We start from the raw sequence: 12,863 nt of genomic DNA, 5'->3' as shown, positions 1-12,863 counted from the left end.
CTTCTGATGAAGCCGACTTTTCAGTGCTCCTGAAATTGTTAGGCCGCAAACGCGAATCACACCTGTAAAAAACTGCATGTACAAATTCGACGGCGTTTTATTTGTTCATAACTCTACTAATTCCTTCAGTGTGAAAATCTACTATATCAAATCAATTGAAACAAAATATTTCAAAATTAAATTAAGCTTCACCTCAATACGGAGTTTTTTAAAATACTATATGAAGATGTTTTAAAAGGGGAAAGAGGCAGCATTCATTATATTTACGTTTAATATTATCAAAGAAATCACTTCTTCGTTTGAAGTTTATCATTGAGGATGGATAACTTGAAAGGATAACAGGCTTTCGGATATTTGCCATTGATATGATATCCTTTTAAATGCACTTCTTATTTCAAACCATTCCGTAATTATGAGAATTGAAGGTTCTGGCTGAAAATTTCAATACCTCTATATACATTCTTTTATGGTTTATATGGATAAATATATCTATTTTTTTCTATCTATTACGTGGCTACACACGCATTGCTCTGAAATACAACAAAAGCATCATGGGCACTCTTTCCTTTTTAAACAGAGTTCTAACATTCTAACAATTGATAAATGATGGTTGTTGAAAGATAGCATACTCGGAGTCACATTCAAACTATAATAAAGAGAGAAGGTTGTCCAAATGATCAAATTAAGTCATTACTTTAAAAAATTTTTTAAATAACGTTTGAAAGACACAATGTATCTTAGGTCAACTCGTACAGTGCTTTATGTGATATGGTGTCGACAACGTTAACTTTTATTACTACAATGATTCATATACTATGCATTACGATATGTCGTATTCAAAGGAAGTGATGCTGTATTTAAAGCCAATTTTCAGAGATATCTCTTCAGATGACCTCGTAGCCAAATGTCTGAATGAGATCTTGAACCATCACTTGGTCAAAAATACCCAAAACGGTATTTTTAGATTACGGTAGTCTCCTAAAATATCCTATATTTTTAATAATAGTGGGCAAAACCAAACATGAATAGGCCTTTGGAAAATCGATAAGATATATCATGAAAAAGCCTTGCATAACAGGATGTGATAAAAGAAGCAAGTGTAAAAGAAGGCAAATAACAGGAAGAAAGAAGACAAGAACCAGAAGCAGCCCCTGGAGAATTTTAAATGTACGTTTTTAGCGGATGTTTACCGAAACCTAGATTTTTAACTATAATCAGGAAGATATGTAGTATGGGCTTGTAATTGTTATCGAACATCACTTCAAGGTATTTTATTGGGTCCGAGATTTCAGTAGTGTCCATTTTAAGTTCAGGAGACCTGTGTCATGAAGTCGAAGAGTATGAAGCTATGTATAAAGGGCATAGAAAATAATGAAACCACATAGACACAAATTGTAATTCGAGTGCCGAGAGAATCATTGAACGCGACGAGTCTGTTTCAGTGATGTGGATACGATACTAATGAGAAAAATCCATAAGCTAAAGACCAAGGAAATAGGAGAATATAAACAACAGGGTTCGAAAAAACCAAAAAAAATTGTGCTGTTGGGTCTACCACATAGGGCGTATGTACATTTTCTCAAAACAAAAGGGTGTGATCAAGCAAGCTAACCGGAAGGGATGTAAATTTTTGGAATTACCTATCACAATCCGATATACAGATTATTAGAACTCAACCAATCAGCAATCAATGCGACTTCTTTAGCACATAGTAACTACTCTTCTAATAATCTAATACCGTCTCTTTGGTTAAAGTGATTTTCTTTCTTGATGATTGCAATGCGCTATCAAGCCAATTCCAAGCCGCTAATATCCTTGCCCAGTCAGCCGGCAGTGGATGCCTTAATAAGTAAAGGAGGTCTTGAAACCCCATCGGCATACAAGCGATCGAAACAGGCGACGGCCTTCCTGACCGTCAGTACGGTTTCCGGGCAGACCGTTCCAGAAACGGGGTGGTAGCGTAGGCTTTAGACGCGTAGGAACTATCGCACGCGCCGGTTGGTCGTACTGGCCACACTGGAGGTGCGAAACGCATTCAACTCATCCAAGTGTGCTGATATGCTAAGCGATCTCAGGGATTGGCGGCGGTTGTCTTATATGAATGCTGACGAGATCACACGGGAGCTGTGCAGGGCCCGATCCTAGGACCGAACCTGTAAAAGATCGCCTACGACGGGATCCTCCGAGTAGAAATGGCAGAAGGGAGTTTCCTTGTGAGATACGCGGACAATATGCCGCGTTCATCACTACGAAGATCAAGCGGGTATACAAAGGGAACGGTGTGGTAACTTACACAGAGGCTCGAGAAACCATGAGGTTTTGGCAGAAAAGATAGCTACTCAAGAGCAGAGGACTATGGACATCCAGACTGATTAAGGACCTGAGAGAGTGGGTAGAGTGACAACATGGGGAGGTAAATTTTTACCTCACCCAGTTTCTACCTCACTGATCATGGCAACATTCGAGCGCACTTTCTTAAGATAGGCAAGTTTGAAAGCTCAAAATGTCCTAGCAGAGATGTGGAGCACGAGGATGCCAACTACATGGTCTTCTTCTTATGTAGAGAGGGTGCTGGAAACCAAGAAATTAGAAGAAAGGTAATACAGCCAGGGTGTTGCCCAACCGATAGCCTGATACTGTAGGAGCCCTCTGTTGGCTTAAGTGGGCACCCTCTTGAAGTAGTAATGCAGAAAGTAGTTCCGAGAGAGAGTGATGCCTGGCATGGTAGAGTTTTAGTGGGTGCGAGTCATACACACCAGCGAATTTGGTGCATCATCATTTCTCCAACAAAAAAATGTTGTACGCTACTCGGCCATGAAGAGTTTTTCAAATAAGCATGACACGAGTACATGTCATGCTTATTATTTTATACAGCATAAAAATTTGAGAAAGCCACTCGGAGTAGTATTTAATAGCCAGGGCCGTATCTATAAAATATTGTGGGCCATGTGAGTGTGTAGCTATCCGACAGAGCCATATCTAGTATAACAATTTTGAGGTTTATGTCATTTATTAACTATGAGGCTGTTAAATGCTCCAGTTCTGATCTAGTTTACAGGTAATGACAATATTTCAAGTTAAAACCTGCTGCTCTTCTAGACTATTTACAAGGTTTGTAATTTTAAATTTAAAGTGGTTGCTAAAAGTTTAAATGATTTGTATTAAACTAACGGAAATCCTTATAAATAACTGTATTTTTTGCTTTATAACTTTACTTTCTTGATATTGAATAATTTTGTAGCTTCTGATACTGTACTTTATATGGTGATCTACAGGAATTTTCACTATTTCAGAAATATTACCTATTGTATTTTTTTGTAGTAAAATATTTGTTTACTTTACTTGTTTATTTGTAATTACAAATACTATTTAAAACTTTGTGAGAACCTTAATTGCTGTTATTGTACTGCATATAAAGATAGATAACCATCACTCATGTAATAGACGAAATCCATTTGAGCAGACAATGTGTTTAAATTTGATTGATAAACAGCAATTACCTGCAACTTCATACGCAATTTTGTAGGTTTTGCACCTGTATGAGCACTTTTGGTATGAGTGGATTATATTTCTGATGCCGATGTTGAAAGTTAGCCTTGTTAACACAATCGAGAAAATACGTCATAAGTGTTTATCTATGTCCATTGTAAAATACTCCATTCTTAGTATTTTTTTTCCATAGTTGCTCGTTTCCCGTCAAGAAGATATATATTTCAAAGATCAGAGAAGCCTACTTCTGTTAAAAGACAACTAAGATGGGTTTTATGACAATATTTAAATTTATAGGCTAGTAATTTTCATTTATATTTGGATTATAGTACTAACAAAGCACTGCGTACTATTAGAATATTAGTAGAGTTCAGTAGAGTTACAAGAATATTTTTATAAAACTTTTAATTTTCTTTCTGGACAGTCTCTTACTCTGTGCTCAACAGCGGTTACAATATAGGTTGTAATAAGTAGTGTTTTTTACTATTAAGATTACTCTATTCCTTCAAGAGTATAAAATGTAAATAAAAAACATTAAAAAGTGGTTAAATTAATTAAACATGTGGTTGTACTATCACAGTACAATATGTTATCAAATGAAAGTAACATTTACCTATTACTCTCTATCTAAATATTAAGTAATAAAGGATGTACTTTTTTAATACTTTCAACATAAATAAAGAAATGTGTATAGTACACTCTTAAGACAAGCCTCTTCTGCTCCCAGGTGGTAACTTCACATTAAAGATTGTTTAAAGGGGTTACTATATTTCTCTCAGTTAAATAAATAACACACTTACAAACATATTTTTCTTTATTAAGCTAGTAACAATACTACCAGTCTAAGTTCTCTTCAAATAATTTATGTCTTGTGTCGTCAGTAGGAGATTTTGATACTTTCCTCTTCTTTCGAGGGTGTTCTTTTGTCTGTGTATCTTTTTCTGAAATAATGGTAACACTTAAATTGTTTCCAGGAATAATAAATATAAACAATGACTAAAGCTGGTTCCAAAAGTTCAAAAACCTATTATTAAATCAAAGTATTGGTATAACATTTTCAACTAATATTTAAGCTGTTGACGAGTGCGCACGGCATTTGCCGTGCCGCTATGACGGTCCATACTGAGTGCCTCATTGACGAGTGACAGACTTTTAGGGAGTAAAATTAAAAAAAACTTTTAAATGTTAATAAACTTGTTTAATATAGTCTAAATGTATATAAAAATACATTGTAGATTGTTAAAAGCAATAATCTCGTTTTAAAACTTTGCTATGTGTGATACTGCTCAAAACAAGGATATATACAAAGGGCAACCTCACATGTTGAACATTCATAGCTGGTTTCTTTTCTTCTTTGTCCAGTTCGAGTGGTGTGTTTGCACACATAGCACTGCCTGAGTAGTTTACGCTTCTTTGTGTCATTCTGGGGGAGTGGCCTTATAAAATGGTGACCTTGGAGGCGTAGCGGGTCTTTTGTCCCGCCTCCGTGAAATAGTTTTAAGTTATCACCAGGTGCCACCACGATACAGGACTAGCAACACAATACAGCGACACTATTAGGAACAACTAAAAAAGTTCCAAAAATCTCCGCTAGACGTCACAGTAAGTCAGTGAGAACAAACTGACAGTCATTAGTCTGCAACGGAAAATGCTGTGCTCCCTCATATGGGACCAAACGGCAAATGCCGTGCGCACTCATTTGGTTATGTTTTGCAGCACTCGTCAACAGGTTAAAAAAGCATAATGAAAAAACTATAAATTCTTAAACAAATCATAAAAATATTACCTGAATCTTCAGATTCTTCTGGAATGGGATCTACACTGGGCCTCTTAAGTGAACTCCTGCAATAAAAATATAAAATGTAACAAATTCATCAAACACCACAAGGTAAATTGTCATTATGATTGTACAAGACTACAATTTCCTTATTGAACGATTTTATTGTTGCTATCCTGGTTATGGGTAAGATCAATGTAAAAAATGTTTAATAACATTCAGCCTATTACCCAGGAATTACAAGCAAAAATTTAACTAAATAGATTTTTTGTAAATCTTTGAAAGCAAGAAATATTTTTAGTATAAAAATTAATTTATATGTTGTATTATTGGAGAGAATTTAATTATTTACACAACAAATTTTATCTATAATATCTATTCTACTTTTGTTTTGTATTTTTATAAGTTGTATGATTCCGAATTTTGTAGCAATACCCGATTTTCTTACAGGAGTTACTTCAAGGATTCAGTCATTAAAAACCTTTGAAAACAGACAATGAAAACAACAATCAAAAGTGGCTATGTCATGCCCACTTTGTTACACTCCGAGAGATTCAGTTTGAAATATCCAATGTTGCCAAATTGCAGAACCAAAGAGGTCTATTTTACAAGCTATAAAATATAGGCAAAAAATATTATATCTAGACAATTTATACAGTTCATGTTTCCAATTCTTCAATAAGTGTGCAAGGGAAGAAGGATGTAGGCAAAGAAATTATCTATGTTCAGATTGGATGACTTTTAGGATTTGGTAACCCATCTCTTCAGATGAGAGTAGAGAGTAGCTGGACATTTTTATGTTTTGGTTGTAAATCAATTCAAGGAAATTATATTGTGGGCCCCTTTACTTCTGAAGGTTGATGGTTAAAATAATTTATCCTAGCTGAATCATTTTGAAATGAAATGATAACACTCTGATACTATATGAATAAGTTTTATTTTACATTCCTCAATTGAATCAAACTCAGTGATAAAGAATTATTCACTGTAGTTTGGGATTTATGGTAAACTCATTTAATTTGTAAATTACAATAAAATTGTGAGCAAATGAAAAGAACAAAGTAACTTACTCCTGGCTGAGACTATGCTTCCGTTTCGGCCTGTTTCCATTCTCCTCCCCCCCACTCCTCCGTTTGACTGGTGAGGCAGTGCCAAGGTTGTGGACAGCGTAGTAGGTGGCCACGGTGACGCCGGCCGGCACAGACGGTACCAGCTGCTTCATCACATTGACTGCCTGCGCCTTGTCATGTAAACCACAGTATGCTGTCCGGCTGTCAATCCATGAGACATACACGCCACCTTTCAAGAGCCAAAAGCTTTAGTAAACAATGTTTTTTTCTATTACCTCTGGTATTTTTAATAGTGCTTATTAATAGGTTGGGCAATGACACAAGTATTGTGCTAGAAATTTAAATTTTGAAAATATTTGACTCTAAATTTAAATAAATTTTTAAAATTAAATTACAAAATGTAAAAAAGTAGTTCTGTTAAGTTAAACTGAAAAAAAGCACCAAAGTAAAGTTGATCACAAGTGTAAATCTGACATAAGCACAAAATTTATGAACAGACCATTTTTACATCATAGGATTCTTATTTATCTCCTGCCATTGGTTCAAGGAGAGAAATATCATATAAGGATCTTTGAATGCAGTGTTTAATCGAAAGAACATGTTATTAGTCATAATATAAGACAATGGTGTCAGAAAGTGAGAAATAATACGAAATGCAGGTGTAGTTACCGTAAGGACTAAACATGCTTGTTAAATCCGACAGTTTCCACTCTTCTGGGAATGTCACGTGGAAGACTGCATCTCTGTTTTGTTCAGCTAAAACACACATAAAATAATAGTTATTTTACAAATTCATTTTTTATGTGAGTGGTGTATTTCTTAGAGACAAAAAGAGTATCCTGACTTAAAAACATAAATAAATTAGCTCTATTGAACAAATTTATGTTAAAACAAATTTTTACCAAAAACTTTTTTGCTTTGTAAATATAATGAGAATAAGAAAAATAATTGCACTATCAAATTTGATGCAGAAAAGCAATTACGTATCTCAACTGTAAACAAATATGGATTAGTATAGTTTACTTTACCTCACCAGTCAATAAAATGATTATAGACAGTGGTTTTGAACCAAAAAAGCTCAATATCTAGAAATTTTAAAAGAGTCATTTTTATTAACCCTTTAAGGAGTACGTGTAAACTTTACATAATGAGTACGGACGTCATATGACGTATATTCTTATAGTGGTCCAAAAGAGTACGGACGTCAGATGACGTTTAGCCTGTTTATTTTTGTATTATCGTAAATGCATTGCTATTACTGATTGCCTTTAAGTATATTTGTCTGTAAAGTGGTTCCACCTATCGGCAACATACTTAACTTCCATGTTTGTGCTCACATTCACTTGTAATGTGATTTTACCACCAGATCTCAGTAGCCACTGATTTAAGGTCATGTTGTGCGCGCATCGCTTTGCTGTCAAAATATGCCGCCACATTATTCTAGCCATTCTTTGTATACTGCATATTGTGGCTGTATTTTATCTTGTGAGAGTGACATATTTGTTGAACAATCATCTAGTTTGTTACTGTTGTCCAAATGGCAGACACCATTGATTGAGTCTGCCGTAGTGGGGAAATAAGACATTTTATTTTGAAAAAGTACTGAAATATTAACTTGTGGAACACATAGTCCTTTTTTAATAAGCTTCCAAATGTAAATACAAATTTTTTAAGAGATTTAAAAGATAATAATTTTTTACTCCTTTTGGTTATTTTTTTAGATTTCATCCATTACTCATTTTAGCCTATCAAAAGAAGACGTCATATGACGTCCATACTCCTTAAAGGGTTAAGGCCAAACAAAAAGATCTAACAAGAAGTCTCTTTTCAAATCAATTATTTTTGTGTCAATTTATATCTCTGATTTTCTTCTGGTCTCATTTCCTTGGTCACATACTACAATTCTTGACAATGGTGTAGCAAAGGGGGGGCGGCGGGGGCGGGCTGCACCGGGTGTCACTTTTATTGGGGTGACACCCACCCGGTCTCTCAACTTTAAGAACAATGTACATACAACAAAAATTGCTGGTACAAAAAATTTCTTTTTTGGAGATCTCTCCACTAGCACTAGCTCAGCTCTATGTATAGTTTGGGGACTCCTGCAAAAGAGCCTGATGCTGTCGTGGGAGATTCCCCGTCCCATACTCGCGATCTTTGACGTTTCGGTTGCAATATTTCTCATTTGTTTCGTGAAGAGTGTTGTGTTTGGTTGCTGTGAACTGTTAAACGTTTATTATTCTATACTGATAGAAGATTGGGTGTCTTTAGATTTTTTAAAGTTTATGGTAGAATGGGATTTTACAGGATCTCTTCCAAATCTTAAGATTGCACTGAATTTGTTTATGACGGTTTGCGTATCCGTAGCTTCATGTGAGAGGAATTTCAGTAAATTAAAATTATTAAAAAATTATATGTGGGCAACATTTACCCAATCGCGGCTTAGCAATCTTGGTATATTAGCCATCAAACATGAGGCAATACAAAATATAAATTTTGATGAAGTTATTGCTGAGTTTGCAGCTGTAAAAGCTAGAAAGAAGAAACTTTAATTGTATAACAATTCCTTTTCTGTCTTAGTTATTATTGTTTTGATATTTCTTCAATATTATAAATAATAAATGACCTTCATCATATAAAATTTATTGCTTTTAATTTCAATGGGGTGACACCACCAACTTCCCCACCGCATGCCACCCAAGGTAGCTACGCCACTGATTCTTGGTGAAATTATTCTGTGTTTTGTTATTAACTCCAAAGTATCTAAAGCTTTAAACTCATGATCCCTATTTTTGTTTATCAATCAAGTATACCCTGAACTATTATATTCAACATTAGTCTGATAATATTAACCCTCCAGTAGTCCACTATACAATTGCTCATGGTTCAGCAATTTTGTAAGATTTGCAGAATTATGTTTAAAAATTGATGAATGCACAGTTAAAAAAAGAAAATGTGTACTATAATAGATAGTTTTATTTACAATATACCATATCTAAAAACATTACATATGATTCAAAAATGATCTTAGAAATTATTTAATGCACCACGCAGATCAAAATTTAATTATTAGGTAGAATATTAAAAAATTGTGCATTTCACTCTACTTTTACATACTACAAAAGAGCTATGTCACTTTTTTCAAATGCCGCTGGCGCATGAGAGTGATACTTTGTTACCATTTAGGTTATTCAGTACAACTCGGTTGCTCGATGAAAAGTGAGATACACAGTTTCTACCAGTACTAACTTACTCTAACTGCTACTGGCTGGCTTCTTACAACAATGATTAAAGACAATAAACATCATTAACATGATAAATAGTGACTTAATGTGAACGAACCACTGGAAGGTTAAGAGAGAACACTATTTAGCTGTTGGCCGTGGAACAAAGGCTTCACTTTTAACACAGGCATAAAGTTTAAAACTGTGTTGTGAATAAACACTTGTCTCATATCCTTGAGTGTTTCATTTTAGAAATAAAGATTTCACTTAAAAACTATTAAAACTTTACCAATAAGTTAGCTAGAGTTAGCCCTACAATTAACCACTGGTATTGTTGTGCGACGGACTTAACTTGTGTTGTAAAACTGTGTTGGTTAATTTTGCTCCTAAAACTGGAATGTGAATATATAAGATAGAAAGTATAGTGTGTGAAATTATATCCTTAAAGACTAAAATATATCCTCCTTAACCATTCTGATTATATACTTACATACTTTACTAACTTACTAAGCTGTATACTAGTTCAAATACAAATAAGTATATTTACCTTAAAAAACTTTTGTTAGGTTAAAATTAAACTTCCCATATTGGAAGTATATTAAAGTTCTAATATTAGTGCTTTTTCAATATTGCTATTGTATATTTACAAACATATTAAAAAATTACAAAGGTAATAAATGTTATTTAACCACAGAACCATAGTTTGAAAGACTATAACTCACTTTTATTAAATTTTCACTATAAGTAACTAGTCCTTAATTTATTTGTTATTTAGTATTCTTATATCTTATTATTATACAGGGGTGCTGAAAAGTCCCGGGACGGTCTAATAACTTTTGAACTAATTACAATATAAGAACCAAAATTTACATCAAGCTTTTGCTCATATAAAACTATTATTTTATGTATTTCACCATGATATCCTGCTTATGGGGGACGTCCCGCTAGGGGTTGGTGAAAATTCTTAAATAGAAGCATAGGTCGAGTCGTACATCAAATTAAAGCTCTTTTAATTAGAAACATTTTGGCGAAAATCTGACGTAAAACAGTTGACGCATTACAAAATGGCGGACACTCAAAGATTATAAAATACAGCATTTTTCAAATGCAAACATTCTGGTTGTTAGAGAAAACTGAGACACTTAATCTTTTATTTTACTTCTTTTACTTCAAATCACTTACCAAAACAGTTATAACAAATGTTCAAAGTGTTTGCCTTCAGTTTGCTGACAATATCCCAATCGATTGTAGAAACGCTGATATCGCATTGTTTATCTGGAAATTCCTTATCAGCAGGTAAGGTTATTACCTTCCTTATCTGAAAGGTAATCAGCTGGAGCAAACAAGACCAAAAGGACAACAATGAAATTGCCAGCTGACAGATACAGTTGTTTTATCAACTCAGTCACTTAGAAGTCTTCAAGCCCTAATTTTGCAAGTAGTTGCAGTAGTGCTAGTTTATTTTGCTATGGCGCTTTCCGAGAGAGAAAGAATAACTTTATTAATGATGCGCGGGTTGGTGACCGTATTAGATCATGTGATGAGGTAAGGCATCTGTTTAATGAAAATATCTGGTTTCAGCAAGATGGAGCCCCTCCACATTATGGCGTACATGTAAGACATTTTTTAGACAATGTCTTTCCACATAAGTGGATTGGTAGAAGGGGAACAATAGAATGGCCTGCACGTTCTCCAGATTTGTCCCCTTTAGACTACTTCTTTTGGGGCTACCTCAAAGAAAAAGTGTTTAAAAACAAAACCTCAAAATTTGGATGAGTTGAGAAACCGTATTGTAAGAGAAGCTCAGGGTGTTCCTGTCCAAACTTTAAACAATGCGATACCAGCGTTCTACAATCGATTGGGATATTGTCAGCAAACTGAAGGCAAACACTTTGAACATTTGTTATAACTGTTTTGGTAAGTGATTTGAAGTAAAAGAAGTAAAATAAAAGATTAAGTGTCTCAGTTTTCTCTAACAACCAGAATGTTTGCATTTGAAAAATGCTGTATTTTATAATCTTTGAGTGTCCGCCATTTTGTAATGCGTCAACTGTTTTACGTCAGATTTTCGCCAAAATGTTTCTAATTAAAAGAGCTTTAATTTGATGTACGACTCGACCTATGCTTCTATTTAAGAATTTTCACCAACCCCTAGCGGGACGTCCCCCATAAGCAGGATATCATGGTGAAATACATAAAATAATAGTTTTATATGAGCAAAAGCTTGATGTAAATTTTGGTTCTTATATTGTAATTAGTTCAAAAGTTATTAGACCGTCCCGGGACTTTTCAGCACCCCTGTATATTGCCGTGTTCTATTCCACTTAAAAAGCTATTTCATTTCATAATAGTTTAATTTTTCCAAATAACAATATTTCTTTATAAAAGTTACCAAAATTATTATTTTCTCAATAATAACCCTTCCAATAATAATACAGATAATAACCATTAACCCTCCATCGGGCGCTAAACGGAGTTTTCCTCCGTGTATTTTTTATTATTAAAAATAGTACTACTTTTCTGTTGTTAGCAGTCGTGTCCCGCAGTGTACTTCACGAGCATCTTTCGGGGAAGCGAAAAAATAGCCTCCCGCTTATCTTTGTCAAAATCTGTCAGTATGAGGTCTACTTCCGTGCGAGACTGGACGATTCCTCCGTGAGCGCCCGATGTCGTGTTTGTAGTCCTTGGACGAAATCTCCTTGAGCGCCTTATAGTGTTTAGTTTTTATGGAGTAATAATCCGTGTGCGCCTAAATGTCTGACCTGTGATGGTTTCTTTTTAAGTTTTACAATATATTTTATTTGAATTTTGTGAAATGGAGAATGAAGACGAGAGACTTGTTAGTACAGTACCCGTGTGCTAGGGAACATTTCAGTACTGTTTATGGAGTGAACATTGTCGTTATAAGAACCAGAAGGAAAATGTTTTGAAACTTTGTGTAGTGTTAAAAAATGTTTAGTAAAGAATAAATTTTGATTTTAGAATAATAATTGATATTACAATTGTATAATATCTCAAGAATTGAAGTAAGTTGTTTTTGTAAGAAGTTAAAAACTAAGTAAATTTCCATATATTATTACAGAAGGTTAAACATTTTTACAATTAATTGCATTATTCCTTAAAATAAATCATGTTGTTACTATACAATAACATTTCTTTAAATTTCAATATTCTTATTTGGAAAATTCATTACATAAAAGAGTAATTTTTATTTAAATTCTAAAAATGAATATATTACATTGTAATTAAATCAGTATGAATATTTAAACAAATAAAAACAGTTTAAACTACTATAATATCCATTAT

At 34.0% G+C, this 12,863-nt stretch overlaps 1 protein-coding gene across 1 annotated transcript in view; it reads right to left on the bottom strand.

Moving 5' to 3' along the window:
• Window positions 1-4,285: 4,285 nt before the first annotated feature.
• Window positions 4,286-12,863, bottom strand: part of LOC124354287 (poly(A)-specific ribonuclease PARN-like) — a 32,248-nt gene continuing 23,670 nt past the window's right edge. The window contains 4 exon segments of the mRNA XM_046804627.1: window positions 4,286-4,430; window positions 5,276-5,331; window positions 6,337-6,565; window positions 7,006-7,092. Of these exon segments, the coding sequence (XP_046660583.1) occupies window positions 4,324-4,430; window positions 5,276-5,331; window positions 6,337-6,565; window positions 7,006-7,092 (479 nt within the window). The 3' untranslated portion in view covers window positions 4,286-4,323.

The sequence above is a fragment of the Homalodisca vitripennis genome, chromosome 2 (genome assembly GCF_021130785.1).
Source record: "Homalodisca vitripennis isolate AUS2020 chromosome 2, UT_GWSS_2.1, whole genome shotgun sequence".
Lineage (NCBI taxonomy): Eukaryota > Metazoa > Arthropoda > Insecta > Hemiptera > Cicadellidae > Homalodisca > Homalodisca vitripennis.
This window is presented reverse-complemented; position numbering and strand designations above follow the sequence as displayed.